At 40.5% G+C, this 22,433-nt stretch overlaps 2 protein-coding genes across 3 annotated transcripts in view; both read right to left on the bottom strand.

Moving 5' to 3' along the window:
- The window catches only part of LOC134803742 (synaptotagmin-7), an 862,565-nt gene that overhangs the window by 625,113 nt on the left and 215,019 nt on the right, over nt 1-22,433 (bottom strand). The gene's annotated exons all lie outside the window — the stretch shown is intronic.
- Nucleotides 18,210-21,532, bottom strand: LOC134803781 (uncharacterized). Its single transcript, XM_063776616.1, has 2 exons — nt 21,063-21,532; nt 18,210-20,415 (listed from the first exon to the last, which is right to left on the bottom strand). Exons 1-2 carry the CDS (start codon nt 21,412-21,414, stop codon nt 20,336-20,338), a joined length of 432 nt encoding a protein of 143 aa, XP_063632686.1. The 5' UTR covers nt 21,415-21,532; the 3' UTR covers nt 18,210-20,335.

Genomic DNA, 22,433 nt, shown 5'->3' with positions numbered 1-22,433 from the left:
AGCACGATGTCAGGCTTATTGGCGACAATAGTCCTGTCAGTGATGATAGATCGATCCCAATAGAGCGTGGCACGACCATTCTCGAGAACAGGTGCAGGTAAGTACTTGTAGTACGGTACTTCGCGGTCCACAAGGTCGTATAGAAGAGCAAGTTGCTGGTGAATAATCCTGGCTACGAGATTATGTCTGTGCAAGTACTCACCGTTAGCAAGATGAGAACAACCGGAAATGATATGCCTGAGTGACTCTCCGGGACGGCGGCATGCCCGACAAATGTCGACCGTACCGTCCTTCAGGATACAATATATTTCCGATAGTTGTTCGTCATCATCACTTCGTCCGCAATTGCACAGGCAAAACCCTCGGTTTCTCCGAAGAGGTCCCCGAATCGTAACCAGTTCACCGACGCGAGCAGGTCCACATCGGGTCCCGTGAGGGCCTTGTAGAACCGCCCGTGTAGCACCTTATTCTCCCATGCCGCCTTGCGATCCGCAGTACTTAGTACCACAGGTTTGCGCCAGTTCTCGTTTGCCAAGGAGAGCGGCGTGAGGTTCCTGTCTACTGCCACCACATCACGATGCATCCCACACTCGTTGTTAAGGAAATAATTCCTGAGATTGTACACCTCGCGGTTGTGGAGATCCTTGGCGTTTAGGAAGCCTCGGCCTCCACACTTCCGTGGGATGTACAATCTCATAACTGACGAGCGTGGGTGTAGCATGCGATGTGTGGTGAGCAGTGATCGGACCCTCCGATCCAGGGCGTCCAGCTCGGTCTGAGTCCACCTTAGTATGCCAAAGGAGTATGTGAGGAGGGGCATTACCCAGGCGTTGAAGGCGCGCACTTTGTTGCCTCCTGACAAAAGACTGTTAAGGACTTTTGTGAGCCGACTGAAAAAGCGCTCCTTCACCGACCGTCTAATACCCTCGTCCTCAATACCCAACGACTGTGACATACCAAGGTATTTATAGGTTTCTGATTCAGAGATAGATCTGAAAGACATTGTCTCAGAAAGTTGTAAATTTGTTGAATTTACAACCCTCCCCCGCTGTACATGCATAACCGCACATTTATCGACACCAAACTCCATGTTGATGGCACTACTGAAGACTTCGGTGGTTTTCAGTAGCTCCAACAAGCCTTGGGTATTTGGTGCAAATAATTTGAGGTCATCCATGTACAGAAGGTGAGAAATAACTTCACCCTCTCTCCGAAGCCGGCAACCTATTCCCAAATCCTTCAGCAGGGTGCTGAGGGGATTCAGAGCTAGGCAGAACCATAGCGGACTCAGACTGTCGCCCTGAAAGATTCCTCGCTCAATCCTTATAAAATCCTGTGGGCCAGGTTGGTCATCCCCGCCTCCTGGTTGACGAAGGACTGTGGTCCACTGCCCCATACACGCGCTTAGGAAGGCTCTCAAAGCTGCATCAACTTTGTACAGCTCTAAGACCCTCCCCAGCCATGAATGAGGCACCGAATCATAGGCCTTCTTGTAGTCAATCCAAGCGGCTGAGAGGGCCCCCTTGGTCCGCCGGATTTGTTGGCAGATGGTCATGTCTATGAGGAGGAGCTCTTTAGTACCACGGGACCCAACCCTACATCCATTTTGAGCAGAGGCTAAAATATTGTTTGCGACAATGTGCGCGTTGATTTTTGCTCTCAAAATGGATGTAAGGAGCTTGTAGAGTGTAGGCAAGCATGTGATGGGTCTGTAGTTCTTCGCTTCCGTGGTACTACCGGACTTATAGAGCAGAAAGGTGACACCAGTTGTTAAGGAAGGTGGGAGAGAACCAAGCTCGAGGGCTTGTTGAAATTGTGCTGCCAAGCAGGAGTGCGAGCATCGAAACCATTTTAGCCAGAAGTTGTGCAATCCATCCGGCCCAGGACTTTTCCAGTTCTGGGCCGTGCGGATGGCACAACTTACGTCATCGGGGCTGATGGTAACTGCCCCCATAGGTTCGATGGACTCGCACTCACGCTCGATAACACTCATCCAACTCCCCTCGGTGTGTCCGACAGGCATCGACCAGATGCTACGCCAGAAGTCAGTCATGGCAGTAGCATCCGGCGGCTGCGTGTCGGGCGTACGAAGGTTGGTTTCCTCCCACTTTCGGTACACCTTCCTTTGGTCACTTTGAAAAAGGCGATTCTGCTGGAATCGCTCCACACGCTCTCTGTAACGGCGAATACGGTTTGCCCATGCATAGACTTTCTGCTTTAGAAAGTCGATGCGCTCTGTGACATTGGCCATGTAGTCGCGGGGCCTGATATCCGTCCCCGCGAACGCCTGGTTCACAAAGCGCATTACTCGGGGGCGATTGTTGCCCCCCCTGAAGCAGATTAGCTTTGCGATGAGAGTCCTAAACGAGCTGATACGTCGCTCGATCCGCGCTTGCCATGCAGGGACACCTCCGACGGTCCTAGGTGCACGTTCAGCGTCCGGGAACTTGACGCGAGCAACACGGCACGCCGCGATGGCTCCGCAGTACAAGATCGAGTGCGTATCATCTAAATCTTTACTAGTCCGTAAATGTGGCTCTAGTAAAGCGTTTACGGCTCCCATTAGCGCTAGATTGCGTCTATTCATAGGCAGACGTGGTAATCGTGGCCTAGAGTTGGTTGTGGCGCGATATTGCGTAATCACCTCTTCCAAAGTCCTCCTCAGTTGCTCATTAGCAGTTGTACTCACATTCTGACTCACGAGGTCCCCCTCGTCGGTACAGAAATCAACCCGTGGCGCCCCCGGTGCCAGGTCGGGTGCGGGCACCGGATCCGGCGACGTGGCGGGCAGATCCCGCACCGAGATGGAGTCCGCGCGAGCAGAGAGAGCCTCCTGGCGAAGCCGATCAAGTGTCGCGTCATCCAAGCGCTTTAGCCGCTGAATGACGCGCACCTGATCCGATAATCGCTGCTCCGACACGGTGATGGTGGGTTCAAGAGTCTGAAACAGAGGCAGTATTCTCGAACGGTAGGCGGACAGCTGTGTTCCCCCCTCTGTAGCCCCATAATAGGCGCGCATGACATTCTCGTTCATGTCTCGAGTCCATCTCTCTCTTATTATTATTATTATTATTATTCCCAGATTCTGCATTCTATCCCCCCTACTTATAATTCAGCGCGCGCATTCGAACGAATTTGCATGGAACACGGAGCGACGAATAATTGGAGAATTAGCCGAAATTTCTAGTCGTCGCATACGATTTGAGTTTTAAAACATTATGAGGATTATAATTATTAGCTAGGGTAATTCCAGGATAAATGCCCTACTTTTTGGTATAACTTTTAAGTTAACCTAATAATTCATTTGTATTACACTGTATTTTAGACCACGCACGAAATAATTGAGGCAAACATTTTCTAGTTTAGTTTACATTTACGGGACTTAGGATATATTTTTAGATGGCGCTAGAGTCCATCCACGCTAACTTTGCACTTTGTGAAAGAACAAAGTGAGGCAAACGTCATAATTATACCTATTTTTATAGAAACTTGACATCAATGAGAATAGAGAATAGACGAGGCAAAATGATAGGTCACTTGATAACGACACGACACTTTCTTTAAAAACCTATATTAGATTAGAAGGCAAGATCGAAGCTAGGACAGGAAGAAGAAATCCACGAGCAAGCTATACACAACAACTAAAAGCAAAAGCAAATGACAAGGACCTGAACCTGGCCGAGGACCGCGAAAACTGGCGCATACTCCACCGACAAGAGCCATGCTCTTAAATTATGATGATGATGACATCAATGATGGCATGGCGACATGATGTGATTGCAAATGCCATGCATACCTAATTAGTTTTATCCAACTCTACTCGTATTGTGGCTTATAAATGAATCCATTTATGATTGGAAATATACGTATGTATATAATGTAAATTTTACATTTTACGTAAGAAACAAAACAAACAACTTGACGAATACTTGATTTTGTCTAACGATATATTTTCAATAGAAAACCCCTGTATAGACTTTAAGCGCCTTGCACCATCCCAACCCGAGGTTAAAACGTTAAAACGTTAACCCATAAATTGTACTGGTTACCATGGTAACTCCAGGTTTAACCGGTTAACCCCGGGTTAGTTGGATGTTGCCAGTGGCGCAAAGAAAACTTTCCCCCAAAACTTATTGCGTGTTATATGTTAAAATCGTAATCGCAACCATTCGTCTTGCTCAAGCGGCCATTCGCGAAACACGGGGCCCAATTCAGATTTACAGTTTGTTACGGGTTTTGATTTTATTTTAATACGACATTGAAAATAGCTTGACGACCGACGACGCCACAACAGTAATGTAGCTTAACATTCAAATGTCATCATAAAAAAAAAGTCGAAACGTTCTAAATTCCGTAAAATATTGCTAGTACCATCGTTACAGCTACGTGTTAGTAAATACATTAAAATCAAATCAAAATTTAATATAAAAAGCGAAAAAAGTGAGGTTTTAGGGCTCATTTAGACGAAGCGAGTTTCATTACATTGCGGGTTTTGATCGGTCGGTTGAATTGGAAGTAACCAACAGTCCGCAATGTAACTAAAATCGCATGCGAGTTCGCGCGCCGTGAAATCAGCCCTTAGACTAACAAGAACTTGCATGCAATTTTCAGTACATTGCGGTATCTGAACAAACTTTTGAATGCTGCCTTAGTAGTCGGCAATGTAACGTAAATTCCATACAAGTACTTGCTAGTCGCTTCACTTTACGCTGATCGGTGTATCATTATTGACAACTTGATACTTAGCAGGTAAGTTACTGGAGTTTGTACCACTTAGGGCTTACTTGAGGTCTTTTCAAATTGCAATGGATATTATCACTACACCTTATAAAACAAAGTCCCCCACCACATCTGTCTGTTTGGGTTTGTATGTTCGCGATAAACTCAAAAACTACTGAACGGATATTCAAGCGGTTTTCACCTATCGATAGAGTAATTCTTGACGAAAATTTGTGTATTATTTGTTAACCCGTGAGAAGCCGGGGCGGGTCGCTAGTGTAACATAATGTGAAAGTCATGCGTTAGCGGCCAACGACCAAGATATTCGTTACGGTCGTGTCAAAACCAGCTTAAAACTGTAACAAACTGTGAAATCAGAATTGTCCTCACGCGTGAGAAGTGTACGATCACGTGTGTAACTTTTTCTATCCCTGACCTGAATACGGGGAATCGGGAAATCGGGATTTTCGCTATTGTGGAAATAAAAGGCGGAAGATATAGATAGAAAGTGATAATAAACAAGATTTGTTGAGTTATATTGTTATTAAACTACAGAGACTACAGATGGTTTATTCATTCATTCATTCAAATTGATAACAGCATCAATTTCATCAACGTCATCATTTTATCGACATCGACTTATAGTGTCACTTTAAATGTCAAATTGCACCCGTCAAATCAGCCATTTTCAACTCCAATGAGAGTACAGATGTAAGTGCATAATTGTTTTCCATCGTATTTTCTCGGCAACGTTCGTATTTGGCATGCTACTTCAGTCAAGCTCAGTACTTTTTGTACCGAGACTGACTGGAATAGCAAGAGCCGTTCGTACATTTCCGTGAAAATACGATGGAAATCAATTACACTGAAAAAAAAACCTGGTACTGATAACCACAATCTGGTTACCTGTACTATATTGTCTTGTTGTATATGTGACGACAGGATACTTTGTAAACATAACCAGACCATTCTTGTTAAATTAAATTTTTTAATTCTATGAAGTGTATAGTCGTGGGTATAAGACTTTTAGTAAACCCAACTAGCCGGTCTGTTAATGGTTACTAAATAATACAGTAACATATACGTTCCTGTCCTGTTGTTATAACAAGGTATTCAGTATATGTAACTGAACGATTTGTGCGGTGTACTGGTTTTATATTGTTCACGTTAACAGAACGCACTGTGCTAATGGGGCTTCTAAACGAGCCATATGTTCACAGCAATATGTGGCCGGCAACTATTGGTGTCCTCTTACTCACATGTTAGAGAGGGACACTAATAGTTGCCGGCCACATATTGCAGTGAACATATGGCCCGTTTAGAAGTCCCTTCAGCACAGTGGGTTCTGGTTACGTGAACAATATATAACCAGTACACTGCTCTTCTAGTAAATACAGACAAGTTTTTAAGCACACTTATTTTTTTTTATTTTATTGATCAAATAAGTAACACAGCATTACAGTAAAACCAAGGCACTGTGACACTACAAATGAAAGAAACTTTGTGTCTCCACAAAGAAAACAATAGACACAAAAATGACATACAAATTAAACATTGGATTTGGGCGACGACGTAACAGCGTGGCTCCGTAGCGTCGTCTGACTCGGCGTAGGATTCGACAGGTTGCCCCGGAACCGCCGAAACACCACACCCTTCGGCCAGAAGTCCGCGCTTGCGATGGTGTCCTGCAGAGGCCGCGGCACGCACACTACAAATGAACTGAAGTGCACATAGTGACGCGACTGTAGCTGGTGCACTCTCAGCGTGTAGCCAGTCTTCCGGCGGACGTACTCCACCACCTCGTCGGCCCCGGCGGAGTAATGCAGGCGAGACACGTAGAGCGCCTTACTCGGTGTCGTAACTCGTAGGCTAGAATTAACCGGCTCCGCAGTGCCACACAGAGTTTTACGAGGCGCCCTGCGCGCCTTGCGTTTCCTTTCCACCAGTGTGAATCCCTCATTATCCACATCGGTGCGGGAGGACTTTTCCTTAATCGGAGCCCGCACATTTCACTGTGTCAGCGACACGCAAACAACACGCACTTATACTATACACTTGTACTAGTTTACAATAAAATTATGGACAGGATCTACGTAAATAAAAACATCGACCGGCCGCAACGTAAGACGCTGGCGTAATGGCTGCTGTTCTGTGACTTGCGCAATTCCTTTCTCCGCCCCCCGCCACCCGCGCATACACCGTGGTGTTGGCACAACAGTACGGTTACCATCAGTTTCTCACTGACACAAACGCCGTCGAGAACTTAATTTACTTTCTATACATCCCGTTTGCACTAATATGCGAGTGCGAGCGAGATGTATAGAAAGTAAATTACGTTCTCGACGGCGTTTACGTCAGTGACAAACTGATGGTAACCGTACTGTTTGATTCGTTCAGACTACAATGCATTATAGTAACCACAACATAATAACTTGTAACGTGTACACTCGTATCTTTATTTTTACATATCAATAGTTAGTGTTACGATGCATATATTAAACGAGACAAACGTTTAATATTTACAACACTTGCATCTTTACATATACAACGAAATTGTAAGCAGTACTAAATTGCATTTAACTAGAATTAAACAGTGATGTTTAAAAAACAAGTTTTACACGATACAACATTTTTTGTTATTACTACCGGATTTTAGTAGGTATAAAACTATATTTTTAATTACTATACGTTCTGGTAGTATTGTAGAAAATTATTTATTTCGGTGTATGCGCTACATCTGTAGTCTCGATACGAGATTGAAGTTGAAAATGGCTGATTTGACGGGTGCAATTTGGTTTGACGTTCAAAAAGTGCGATGGTAAGTGACACTATGGAAGGTAGAGGTAAGGAATACAATCTCCATCTATCAAAAAGTGTCCGTCAAAAAACCTTATATAGGTGGCGACACAATACCTAGAATACTTGATAAAAAATCTGAGCCTTTGATGCCTACATCCTTAGCTACTCTAGCGCTACGTGGAGAGATTTGGAACTATTATTTACAGCTGACGGTTGGACACTTTTACAACTATATCAAACTACACAACGGGACTTAATCGCGTATTTAAGTTTTAAGATTTACCTCCGACGTTTCGAGGACGGCGTTGTCCCCGTGGTCTCGGAGAAGACTGGCTCAAGTTGACATCAACATCTTCTAGCCGCGCGAGTTTTTCGAACTACCCGCACTTGGTCTTGTTTATCAGTTTGAACGTTTTGCGCACTAGGGATTACTCTGTCGACACACAACACTAACGATATTCGATTTCAACTTGAGCCAGTCTTCTCCGAGACCACGGGGACAACGCCGTCCTCGAAACGTCGGAGGTAAATCTTAAAACTTAAATAAGTAGGATTAAGTCCCGTTGTGTAGTTTGATAATGTTTAATAATCGTGAAAGTTTAAATCAGTACTTTTACAACTGTTCTACCATAAGAGATTTTGCTCCTTTCACTCTATACTCCATGGCACTTACTATAAGTCGATATCGATAAAATTATGACGTAATACTCGCACAACATCGATTTGAATGAATGAATTTTATCCATTCATTTCCTTTAGTAGCTCGAAGTCGATTAGAATACATTACCGTAACGGCCAGGAAGCTAGCCATGCCACGCCTCATAATTACATTAGCTTTTGCGAAGCATACACGGCTACATAACAGTGGACATACATATATATATATATATGTCGTAGTCAGATCGTATAATCCGCCGTATTACATTACGGCTAGCCGTTATCAAAAACAGGGGCGTTTTGAAATGCGGCGGTTCGACGATTAGCCGGATTGTCATTGCGATACGTTCTTCAATAAGGCGGCCAACGTTTAGCCGCATCGTACTACTATTTTAGATTGTAGAGTGACCAGTTCTTTAGGTCGCCTACGTAACCGGAGTTTGACAATGTTTGCAATTTAATTTATTTTTACCATGTCCCACCGCACTACATGTGTTTCTTTTCCAAAACATTTCCTTCACAACTTAAATAGACGGAGCCTCGCAAGCGGGGCTCCTATTTCTGGGCGGTTTGCCCTTCGGGCATCTGAAGCTACCTAACGAACCTAACCTACTTACCTACCTACGCTTTTTTCCCCAAAGTGTAATGTTTTCACGGACGTCTCACTAAATCAATAGGTAGGTAGGTTAGGTTCGTTAGGTAGCTTCAGATGCCCGAAGGGCAAACCGCTCAGAAATAGGAGCCCCGCGAAGCGGGGCTCCGTCTAGTTAAGTTGCGAAAAAAAATGTTTTTTTGAAAAGAAACAGTCCGACGAACTCCAGATTTGATGGACACCCCAGCGTTTGTCAAGCAGCGCCACGGGTGTTAAAAATGGGAACTAAAAACTGTCAAAGCGGCGGCTAATGACTCGCTGTATTACATTACGGCTAGCCGTGTTGAAGAACGTATGGCGCCGAATACATTCCGGCGGATTCTCATTCAGCCGCATTCAATCCGGCTAATCGTTAAACCGCCGCATTTCAAAACGCCCCTGTTTTTGAAAACGGCTAGCCGTAATGTAATACGGCGGATTATACGATCCGACTGCGACATATATATATACAACTTTTTACGTTTTGTTTCAGTTAGATATTGTTGTTTTAATTTTTAATGATATTTTGCATAAGAAAATATTCCTTAAAGTTTTTGGCAACGTACTTTTTTGTATTTTTGGGTCTACTCTGCCCTCCTAAGCCGAATAGCGCTTTTTTTTTTTTTTTTTTCTAAGTCAATAACAAATGATTTTGAAAACGGAACTATCAGCTATAGGAGTGTTAAATAAATCTAATCTAATCTTTACCAACTCAACCAAATTGTCAAAGGAGCTGGGATGACATCATGTGCCAAATTTCAGTGAATTCCCTCCTAAGCCGTAGTACAGGCCGCGAACGGGCCAGGCTACTGGCTTCGGCGAGTTCGGCGTCAAGGGAGTCCGGTGATTGGCTACGGGCTTATCCTTCACCGAACACCGGAACCTTCCTCACGCCGGATACTCTCCGCATCGCGACCTGTCTTCGGCTTGGAGTCCGCGTCTGTGCTCCACACAGGTGCCCCTGCGGCAGTGAAGTCGATGAATTAGGACACCACGGGCTATCCTGTCAAAAAAGTGCTGGCCGCTTTTCAAGACACGCCGCACTGAATGACATAATGCGCCGATGTCTTGCATCCGTCAACGTGCCGGCTCTACTGGAGCCAACTGACATAGCTAGAGACGACGGCAAGAGACCGGACGGTATGTCCCTGGTTCCTTGGGGTTTGGGAAGGGTGCTAGTGTGGGACGCTACCTGCGTAGACACTCTGGCCCCTTCCCACCTCACGGGAACCAGTCAACAAGCAGGTGCGGCGGCTAAGGCGGCCGAAAAGCTCAAATTCCAGAAGTACAGGGGTCTCGGCCCCGAGTATATTTTTATGCCATTTGGGGTTGAGACCCTTGGCCCGTGGGGTCCTAATGCCCTACAACTTTTTAAAGAACTTTCAAAAAGGCTTATCGACTTCACTGGTGACCGAAGAGCTGGCAGCTTTCTTGCTCAACGTATTAGCTTCGCAATACAGCGGGGAAATGCTGCCAGCGTCCTCGGCACCATGCCAAAGGGGCCCAATTTCTTAGACGTATTTTAATTTAATTTTATTTAGTATTAGTTTTTAGTTTTAATTTAGTTTTATTTTATAGATAAGTTAGTTTATTTAATTTTTAATGTTTGTAATATCTACCTTATATTTTTTTATATCTATACTAGTACGGGAAGTAGTGTCATAAGGTGCAAGTTTTGGTATCGGATGAATTCACTTAGCACAGATGTAATATACGTAAAGCTAAGCTAATTGAGCCCGGCAGACATCCGCCATCCCCTGGCAGGTAGGCAGGAGGGGCAGTCAAAGTAATATGTAATGGATTCAAACTTTGAACTCTTTTTTACACCCTTAGAGAATGAATTTTTAAAAACGCTGAAATTACTTGTCTTGTATTCTAATAATATGCGCATATAAAAAGTTTCAAGCCCCACACTCGAAATAAATTTTGATCCACATACAAATTTTCAACCCCTATTTCGCCACCTTAGGGGATAAAGTTTCAAAAACGCTTATAGTTTCGGCTGATAATTCTAATAGTTGAATAAAAAAATTGCAAACCGATTTTGGTTTGTTCGTCAATATTTTTATTTTTTTCTATTAAACTGTACATTATACTTCCTATCCAAATCCAAGACAACAATATAATTTACTGAGCAGCAGTACATGGAATCATGCCGTCCTTGTCACACATTTTAGAGATATAATATTTAAAAAACAAGTTCGCACTGTCCCTCTCACTCGCTACGCTATCATCCCCAGCCATCCCACTCCGACACCGCTCCTCAGATACCCGTCATTACATGTTTTTGTGTTAGTCCGAGTCACACGTATTTTCGCCAAAATAGTGTTCCTCTAAATATCTGTGTGTGTGTTTCGATTGATGAAGTTAGGGTGAGTAATTTTAATATGTCTATTGAGCGCTGAATGATAATAATGATAGAATTAAAACATTATTTGTACTGCCGGCCGCCGCCGTACCCCCGAGCGAAAAATTTATGTTTTTTCGGCACGGCAAGTCTAGTCACGTTTACAATTCTTGACATGGCTGGTATACTTTAATTTGTAATCGTATTTTCATTTAGCGTGATAAACTCATTACCTAAGAAATCAACTAAGTAAGTAATCTTTGCGTTCGTACGAAATCAATTGTTACAACTACCTTCTTTTTAGAATATAATAAGTACGGAGCTATAAATAAATCACAAAATGACCTTTAACCCAGTTATATGACTAATTCAAAATCCAAAGGTTATAGTTATATGTAGATATTAGTTACATTTCATGTTTTGAATAAAAAATGGTACATTCATACTATGTAATGTTCGCTCTGTAAATTGTTTACGAATGCGAACACTATATTATTATATTATATTGACATGCTTTCGCCTACAGATTTTATATACTGTATACTAGTATACAAACCATATCTGAATTGAATAAACTTTATATACCTAGGTATTTATACGTACTACGTAATCGTTTCAAGAAAACGGCCCTTACCATGTCCGATCTACCCTACCGTGTAATAAAAAAGATAGGTAACAATATTAATCCTTGCCGATTGGTAATAAGTGCTTATGAACAGTAGCAAATGTGTCTTTGTGCAAATATACATATTCTGTAACCAACAAGTTTAATTACCATCTTATGAAGATACCTACAGGTACCTACATTTATATGTAAAATGAAAAATTTCATTAAATACACATAATGTAAATAAAGTGTTTAATGCCAGTAACCGATGTATACAACCAGCACGCGCTATGCGTGCTTCGATACCGACATAGTGAATGGATCGTAAGGATTAAAACGGATTAGGTACTTTAATCGCACATCGCGGTATCGTCGAGTCTTGGGTCCAGTCGGTGTGGTCGCCTCCCTTTGCTCATCAGTTAATCTCCTGCTTTGTGATAACTAGACATTCTTGATTGACAGTATTAAGTACCAATGCTATAATAAGCTAAACATCACATAGCCAGTTATTAGTTACTCTCTACAATAGTACCTACTCTGTACGTGTAAACCTCATGAATGTGCTTACATAATTTTTTTTTAGACACTTGCACATTATCAACTCAATGTAATTTTAGAATGAAATAAATCATGGACAGAGTATAGGTACTTGATTAGTGTAATATTATGGACTACGTCCAACAATAATACTGCGCTAGTACAATAGCGTCGAGGATCGTTAACCCATGCGTAAATCGTATCGGAAATATAAGTATAACCTTCTAATGACAACTGGGATTCAGAATTTGGTAATTTAAGTAGAGTGAGTACTTTACAAGCTTAGGTAAACTATGCAACAAGATGATCATCAAACAGGTAGGTACTCGGTATTAAACGTGTTACCAAATAAAAGTCAATGACAAAAGGAGAGTTTATAATATTGCACATTAATTAACACGTATAAATTAAAATTCATATCACATAAATATTTAGTTAAAAACGAGATTAAAAGCAAAATTTCTCCCACTTTAATAGTGAAAAGGCTATCATTACTCCACAATCATTGTGTTGAGAGCTCCGCCTTCACAGCGTTGAGGTTATATTTGCCCCACTTTAACAGTGCAGAGGCTATCTTTACTCCACATTAATTGTGTCGAGAACTCCGCTTCAAGAGCGTTGAGGGTAAATTTGCCCCACTTTAATAGTGAAGAGGCCATCATTACTCCACAATAATTGTGTTGAGAGCTCCGCTTTAACAGCGTTGAGGCTAAATTTGCCCCACTTTAATAGTGAAGTGGCTATCTTTACTCCACATTAATTGTGTCGAGAACTCCGCTTTAACAGCGTTGAGGGTAACTTTGCCCCACTTTAATAGTGAAGAGGCCATCATTACTCCACAATAATTGTGTCGAGAGCTCCGCTTTAACAGCGTTGAGGCTAAATTTGCCCCACTTTAATAGTGACGTGGCTATCTTTACTCCACATTAATTGTGTCGAGAACTCCGCTTTAACAGCGTTGAGGGTAACTTTGCCCCACTTTAATAGTGAGGAGACTATATTTACTCCACAGTAATTGTGTCGAGAGCTCCGCTTTCACAGCGTCGAGGTTAAATTTGCCCCGCATTAATAGTGACGAGGCTATCTTTACTCCACATTTATTGTGTTGAAGATTTATGATGATTATTGCGTAATATCTAAAACTACATAATAATGATTGACTCGCTCTTCGATTGCTTCGGTCATTTGGCTCATCGGTCGCTTCGCTCTTCGGTCGCTTCGCTCTTCGGATGCTACGCTCTTCGGTCGCTTCGCTCTTCGGATGCTACGCTCTTCAGCCGCTTCGCTCTTCGATCACTTCGTTCTTCAGTCACTTCGTTCTTCGGTCTTTACGCTCTTCGGTATGTTTGGTCTGCAGACGCTTTGCTCGTTGTAAACTAAGTCAAAGATATATAACGTTGCTCCACTGTAACAGTGTTGATGCCAATGTAATGTACTTGTCATAGTCTGTATCCAGATCTTTATGTTGACTCCACTTTAATAGTGATGTGACTGTGGCTTTACGTATGTGAAATACAGAGGAGATTTTAGTTATGTTGAAGTAATTTAATTGGTATTAATGCAGGCTAAAATCCTGGTAACAAAATGTACTCAAACGGTGCTGTATGACGAGTGAACAATATATGGAAAGTGATATATGTAACCCTTTAAACGATTTTGCATTCAATATTTGACCTGCAGTCAAATATATACCATCTCAACGAGCCCAATTTACCTACTCGTAACAAATCCAGTACGATTTGCTTACTGGTTATCTCGGCTCTAAACTTCAGGGGACCGTCGTCGCCGCAACTAACAAGGGCTGCGCCGTGGTTGACGCATACATCCCACGACGCGAAATCAACGCTGGAAACCTCAGCTGAAAACCAATATGCACAATTGTACAACCTTGCAACCAGAGTTAAATGCTGTAACCTGTTACATGAATCGCTTTCGCTAAATAGCTAGATTGACAATCGCAATAAAGGATTGATATCCTTAAACAATAATAAAATTTAATATTGTCATTAATTTAAATGCTCTAGGTTGTCATATTGTCTTGCTGTACAGTTATAATAGGGTATTTTCCTACTTTTTTTTTTGAACTGTCAAAACGGTTTGCTAATAATATGGAATTTACATAAAACATTTACATCGTGACGTCACGGTCAACTCACCTAATTTTTATATTTCTATCTGATTTATTAAATAGAACTTGTGTTTAAAAATAACTCCTATCTGTGTTTTTCTAATTATTGTTGGTTGTGTAGGTATCACAAGAATACTGTGCACGCTGCACAGTCTTATTGTAACGTTAAAAAATGTTACTATAAGTTACTCCTTGAAAGTTAAATTTCAAGTAAATGCCTTATATTTCGTTCACAAATATAATATCATAATTTAACACCTACCTACACTACAATCTACCAAAGTTTACTGACCACTTGTATCACGTGTAGTCGTCATCGGTCAGATACGTAAGATACGTAAAGAAAGACGACTTATTTATTAATAAAGGTAGTCTATCTATATATATTATTTAGCTATTTACATATTGTTTGAGAATGTGACTGTCTCATTTCAATCAAGGACAGAGAGAATCATACTATCTTTGTCTTACACTAGTACTAGTACCCAAAAGAAAAGGATAAGTATAGTTTTCCTGGTTGTTACTGACTGACAAATTGGTTTGACCAACTATATAAATCTATATTTTAAAGCTGAATTATAATTGAAAATTTGAAAAATGATAAGTTTCAAAACAATACCTACAGGATTTTCTACTAGTCGTTGTCCGGACTTAGTCTAAAAGTATGGAAACTTGATTTCAACGACAACCTTGCAATGAAGAAAAATCTCCTTTACCCACATTTATAAGCTGTGTATAGAAGAGGGTATTTATTGTTGTATTGAATATTCATTGCAAAGTGTCATAAAGTTATATTTTAGTGTCAATACTTAAAAAGACACGCATTCATAGTTAAATCATAACGCATAAAATAATTACATCCAGTGAGTGGTTGGAAAAATCTAAATGATACAAAACGGCTTATTTATAAGTATAGTGTCTGACAGAAAACACACATCCTCAACCGTTGAAGTTATTATAATCTTGAAAATTAAAACATTGTATACTCGTATTTTAATGAAATTGAAATATCAATAATATAATGGGTCCAATATTGATTGAGAGCTAACTAAAGATTGAACACACCTTTCAATGGCGTAATGGTTTAAGTACATAAGCAATAGCAAAATTACATTTAAACAACTTACCAATAGGTATTACAATGTAACCAAAGAAAGTTTTATACCTACTTTTTTGTTTTTTACTTTCACCACAAAGGAATATTGATTCAAGTAATTTAAGAATAATAATTTAAGTTAATTAATGACGCCCATCATTATAATATAATATTATTATGATATATATATCTACATAAAATTACATTTGTAGGTAGATACATAATTACAATTTTTTGGTATAAATTAATATGTACCTCTTATGAGACACCGTTGTTCTCTTCAGCTGAAATCAGTAATATCAGTAACGGTATACGTAACTTACTGATTTGATATCGATATTTCATTTTATTTTCGCATCTGTATTTAGATACAAGGCTCTGAACATCTGCTCAGTAAATTATATTGTTGTCTTGGATTTGGATAGGAAGTATAATTAATAATCAAACGAACTTACCTGTGAAGTTTGATTACAATTATACGAGTATCCAAATCTGTTTGAATTAAAATGCGATTAGATTTATATAATTATCAACTTTTATTGAAAGCTAATTTTAAAAGCTACTACATCCAGTTATGGCACAGAATGAAGAGAGCGCTGACAGCGCGTCAAAGACAAACTTATTCTAAAATGTTGCAAGCAACAAATATTAACACTAAAGTTAAGTATACAATATTTTATAAGCTATGTTCAGACTTGTCCTGAACATAATTGGGCCGGGCGAGTTGAGTTAAATTTAGATTTACAGATCAAAGACAAGAATTTAACGAGACAGACAATATTTAGTCAAGAGGTAAAGGACACAGCTTAGTAATAGGTCTGACATACAATTTGTCCCCCATTTTCACCTCGGCCACTCTGACTCTACCATCCTTTCCAGGAAATATCTTAACTATGCGGCCCATTGGCCAACACAACGGGGCAGTGTTTACATTTTTGACAAGAACTAAATCACCTATTTTTAAATTTGGTAGGTCATGCTTCCACTTGGGACGACTTTGCAACTGACAGAGGTAGTCTTTAGACCACGTCTTCCAGAAATCCTGCTTTAATCTAGTAACAATGCCCCAAAACTTTCTTAATCGATTAACTGGAACTTCAGTTAAATCAACATCTGGGTAACTTGTTATTGCCGTACCAATAAGAAAATGACCTGGTGTCAAGTATTTACCCTCATTAGGATCCAAGGATAGCAAGGGTCTCGAGTTCAAGATCCCTTCAAATTGAACGATCGCCGAATAAAGTTCCTCAAAAGTTAAACAATGATTTCCAACCACACGTTTTAAATGGAATTTGACACTCTTGACTCCGGCTTCCCAGAGGCCTCCAAATTGAGGCGCATAGCTTGGTATAAACTTGAATGAAATATATTTCTTATTACAATATCGATACACAGAATCTCTATGTTCATTTGAACATTGTAAATCATACAATTCTTTGAGCTGGTTTGCAGCACCTTTAAAAGTTTTAGCATTATCACAATAAATAACAGTGGGCATGCCACGTCTAGATATGAAACGATCGAGACATGCTAGAAAGGTTTCAGTTGTAAGGTTCGACACTAACTCTACATGTATTGCCTTTGTAGCAAAACATACAAAAAGGGCAATATAGCTTTTTGTAACAAGAGGTCTTCGTATTCTAGCAACTTTCGTGCTAAATGGACCACAAAAATCAATTCCAACATACTGGAAAGCTCTACTAGCTGTAATCCTCTCTACTGGCAAAGAACCCATCAACTGCTTTGCAGCTTCAGCCTTCAGACGCAAGCATGTAACACACTTGTTTACTACTTTCTTTACTTCCCTAATACCATTAATTATCCAATATTTTTGAGCTAGAGAACTCAGAACAGCTCTGGCACCCAAATGCAAAAGACGCAGGTGCTCCGTTTTAATCAATAATGAAGTAAAAAATGACCCTTTCGGGAGAATTGGCGGATGCTTTCTAGCTTGCGAAATGTCTGCATTTTGCAGCCTGCCGCCCACGCGAAGGACACCACGCTGGTCCACGAAAGGATGTAAATCTGCTATCCCTGATTTAAGAGACCTACCTGACAGCAATGTTTCGATTTCGTTAGAAAAATGTTTCCTTTGCACATTTTTTATAATGACAATTAATGCTTCTTGAAGCTCTTTAGGGGTTAGCAATGTAGAGTCATATTGATGACCTGACTTAGAAGCATTTTTATAAAAGCGATAAATATACGCTATAACATTTTGAAGCCTATGTAGACTAGAATATTTTTCAAAGAGATGCTCGAATGAATCATCCCGCTGACTAACATTGCAAGATAAACCTTCGTTAATATTAATATCAAAATGCTTATCATGCAAGGACTGACTGAGAGCCTTGTTATCAAATGCAGGGTGCACATAATCCCCATGTGACAAATATTCAGGGCCGTGCCACCACAATTGCTTTCCTTGCAAGCTTTGGGGCTCCACTCCGCGGGAAATTAAATCCGCGGGATTATCGCATGACTTTACATAGGACCACTGATCATGGTTTGTGAGTTCCAGAATTTTCTTCACCCTATTATTAACATAAGTATTGACTTTTGTTTTTGTAGACTTAAGCCAGCACAAAACTATTTGTGAGTCACTGTATAAATATGTATTATGCGCAAATCTAGCTTTTAGCTTTTCGCTGACTCTAGATGCCAGCTGCGCCAATAGTAGAGCGCTGTTTAGCTCCAGCTGTGGTATAGTAAGGCTTTTAGCCAGTGGGGCCACTTTTGACTTGGCACAAAGCAATTTCGACTCTACAACTCCGTCTGATTTAAAAACTCTTACATAAATGCAACAACCGAAAGCTTTGAAAGACGCATCTGCATAACCCACTAACTCTACCAACATACATTCGTGACTATGCACTAGCCTAGGCAAGGAGACTCTACCCATCATTTTTAAATTAGCAAGAAATGTTTTCCATGCCTTAAGTTCAGCATCTGGTAAAGCTGTGTCCCAGCCCAAGGGCATAGACCACAAAAGCTGCATAAATATTTTAGCTGAAACTATTATAGGAGCTATGAGACCTAAAGGATCATAACATTTTCCAATAAATGAAAGAACTGTTCTTTTAGTATGATTGGTATCCTCATCATAGGGGGGACACTCAAATGTTAAGGTGTCTGAAGTAATATCGTACTTCAGACCTAAAGTTTTTATCACATTACTTGAATCTAAGTTTATTTGCTCAAAGTACTTCAAATTTTCTGGCAAATCGTCCAGAACAGCTGGGTAGCTAGAGCACCATTTATGTAATTTAAAATTACCTAATTTAAATAACTCAATCAACTCATTTTTAAGTTGGTAAAGATCATTGATATCATCTGAACCAGCTATGACATCATCTACATATGTATTATTCAAAATGGCTTGAGACGCAAGCGGGTAATCATGTCCAAATAATTTTACAAGCTCTACCAAACACCTAGTAGCTAGAAATGTAGAGCTCTTTAAGCCATACGTAACTGTCTGAAGCTGAAGGCAGCGGATGGGCTGGCCAGGACTATCCCGCCAGAGGATATTTTGAAGGCATCTATGTTCCGGGCTGACCAAAATGCACCTAAACATTTTTTGAACATCACATATCAAGGTGAATAAATAGGTCCGAAACAAAATTAATATGTCAAAGAGCTCACCCTGCACCACAGGTCCATTCAGCATGACATCATTGACAGACAGCTTATTTTTGGATTTCATGCTTCCGTCCATCACGATACGAAGCTTTGTACTTTTGCTGGCCTCGTTGAAAACAGGATGATGTGCTAGAAAGCTTACTGGTCCATTCAACATATCGTAAGAGTTAATATTGACCTCCCTAGCATGTCCCAATTCAACATATTCATCAATGAATTTTTTATACTGCTCTAGCAACTCTACATTTTTCATTAATTTTCTCTCTATCGAGTAAAATCTTTGTAAGGCAGCCGAAAAGGAGTTACCCAAATTTAGTTCACCTAAGGGGTGTTTAAGGGGAATGTCCACCTGAAATGTGTTATTATTCAAAGTAACAGACTCCTGAAATATTTTTTCAGCCTTTTCATATTCATCAGAAACCTTTTGTTGGGGTTCTGGCACCTTTTCGGCTAGCCAAAATTGATTCATAACATTTTCTAATTTTGTACTGTCACTAACAGCAAAATTTGTTACTAAAGCAGTGTTTGAGACATTGCCAGATTGGTTTATCTTGCCACCAACAACATAGCCAAATACGGTGCTTTGCAAGACAAGCCCCTCAGGCAATTTGATACAATCATTTAATAATGATTCAAAATAAATATCACTTGCTAATAGCAATGAAATTTCTGATGGTGCATTAAAGTTTTCGTCAGAAAGTTTGACATGGCTTGGAAATTTCAGATTTGAACAATCAATATATTGTGGTGGCAAATGTGCCGTTACATCATCAACAACATGACAGTCAACATTAAATTTAACGTCTTCATATTGACAAGACCCCACAGGAATAATTACTGACCTATCCATAACGGAGGTCTGTTTATTGACACCAATTATATTTACACATTCTGCCTCAGTGGCAAAACCTAGCCTTTCTACAAGAGAAGTTGCGGCAAAAGATTCACTTGAGGCGGTGTCAAGCAATGCACGGCAGTAAACATCCCGGCCAAATTTATCAACAATTTTTACCTTCACTGTAGGTAATACTTTTTTATAAGATGCCTTCTTGACACATGTCAAAACAATAGATGCCGCCGCTGGTTGCTTGACATCTGAAGCATCCTCAGTATGCAAAAGGGTATTATGATGGCCTTTACATAATTTACATTTAAACTTGTACTTACAAGGTTTATCTGAGTGTGAGTTTATACAAACTGTACACAGCTTCTTCTCTTGCACAAAAGCCAAGCGGTCCTCGACGGAGGCTTCCTGAAATTTCACACAATTATAGATTGCATGGCCAGGTTTAGTACAAAATTTACAACCAGGTAATGATGCTACAACATTAGCAACCTTGGGGTAAGATTTGAATTTAGGAGTACCTACATTCTCATTTAGGGTAACCTTTTGAGGCAAACTATCCTCTAGCGCCATAGCACGCCTTTCTAAAAATTCAATAAACTCCGACATTGTTGGAAGAATTTGTGGGTCTCTCTCTAAGTGGAAAGCCCGGCTAGTATATTGATCTAGCTTCCTGCATAATATTGAAATGAGCAACATATCCCATTTATCAACAGGTTCCTTTAAGTTTTTAAGTGCATGCAGCTGCTGCTGCACTTGTGATACAAATGACCTTATAGAGGCCGCAGTTCCCTTAGCCATGCATGGGATGTCTAAGATAACATGTATATGGCTTATGATAAGCCTGGACTTATTGTCATAACGCTTTTTTAATAACTCTAATGCCTCTGGATATGAGGCGTTGACTAAAGGCAAATTTACAATGACAGATAGCGCTTCATCAGACAAAAACTTTCTCAAGTAAAACAACTTCTGTACATCTGATAATGTTTTGTTTTTATCAATCACTGCTATGAACATTTCATAAAAGGGTTTGAATAGGGTAAAGTCCTTACCATTGTACACTGGTATATCAACATGGGGCAACTTCGAAGAAGAAACTCCAGCAACTTGAACTGTATCTGACCCTCGTAGAGACCTGAGAGTCTCATTAATCTTAGCCATCGTGCTAAAGTAGCGGTTCTCAAAGTCACCTGCATCCTCTGTGTCCTTGTCATCAAGGTTCAATATATCAAGTTGGATTGCCTCATAATCTTTGAGGGACGAGGCTAGTTTTTCCTTACGAGCCTCCATGGACTCCAACGAGGCGGAATTTAAACTATTGGGGTCGTTAACAAACTGCTCGATGCGAGTCATAGACGCCTTGACTTGGCCGCGCATAATCTTTAACTTCTTAAGCTCCGCCATTGCCGTATTTCACAAAACAAACGCTCAATACCACTGGAAACACTATTTAAGCACAAACCCGCACTTTCGTACCAGAATTTGTTAAAAATTGCAGTTGAAAACTATAATAACTGTATGTTTATGCAGTACACAAACCGTGAAGAAAAATTCGATTGACAGACGTCACTGTTGACAGCTACTTGTCACTTTTACCGCCAACTCTGAAAGGGCAGTCACACACGCACCGATGACGAAGTTCCGTACTACCAACCTTACAATCTAGTCCCACCTGAGTTGACAATCTGTCAAAGTGTTCTCGATGTACCGCTCATACAAATCTGCCGGTACTTGCACAAAAATTCCTTTGTGCCGGCGAACTGGAACTTTCGCGATGATGGTTGCAGCACGGCGATAAATGATTTCGGGTTAATATCAACCGAAATCACAATGATAAATTCGTCCAAGCTATGGGTTGGACAAGGTTGCGGCGGGCGGCGACAAGATATAGCAAGTCACCTTCGCCCTGCCAGCAAGCGATCTTCGTAGTATAATCACTAAACCACTGATTCTAAACTTTTTGATAATCTCGAAGGACCAACAATCGCATGTTTGAATTAAAATGCGATTAGATTTATATAATTATCAACTTTTATTGAAAGCTAATTTTAAAAGCTACTACATCCAGTTATGGCACAGAATGAAGAGAGCGCTGACAGCGCGTCAAAGACAAACTTATTCTAAAATGTTGCAAGCAACAAATATTAACACTAAAGTTAAGTATACAATATTTTATAAGCTATGTTCAGACTTGTCCTGAACAAAATCCAAGACAACAAAGTCCCGCCCCCCAACCCCGAAAATAAAAATAAAATAGTCTCAGTGCATAACACAAAAAGATTCACTCTGAAATAATGACGGGTATCTGAGGAGCGGTGTCGGAGTGGGATGGCTGGGGATGATAGCGTAGCGAGTGAGAGGGACAGTGCGAACTTGTTTTTTAAATATTATATCTCTAAAATGTGTGACAAGGACGGCAGGAT

Source organism: Cydia splendana, chromosome 27 (assembly GCF_910591565.1).
Source record: "Cydia splendana chromosome 27, ilCydSple1.2, whole genome shotgun sequence".
Taxonomy (NCBI): domain Eukaryota; kingdom Metazoa; phylum Arthropoda; class Insecta; order Lepidoptera; family Tortricidae; genus Cydia; species Cydia splendana.
Note: the sequence above shows the minus strand (reverse complement) of the source record. Positions and strands in the feature narration are given on the sequence as shown.

Excerpts from the sequence above, each read along its gene's own strand:
- LOC134803781 (XM_063776616.1), bottom strand. The coding sequence starts at position 21,414 with ATGGCGGAGCTTAAGAAGTTAAAGATTATGCGCGGCCAAGTCAAGGCG. Across the intron at positions 20,416-21,062 it reads TGATATACCAGTGTACAATG|GAAGCCTCCGTCGAGGACCG; the intron begins GTAAGGACTTTA and ends GTGAAATTTCAG.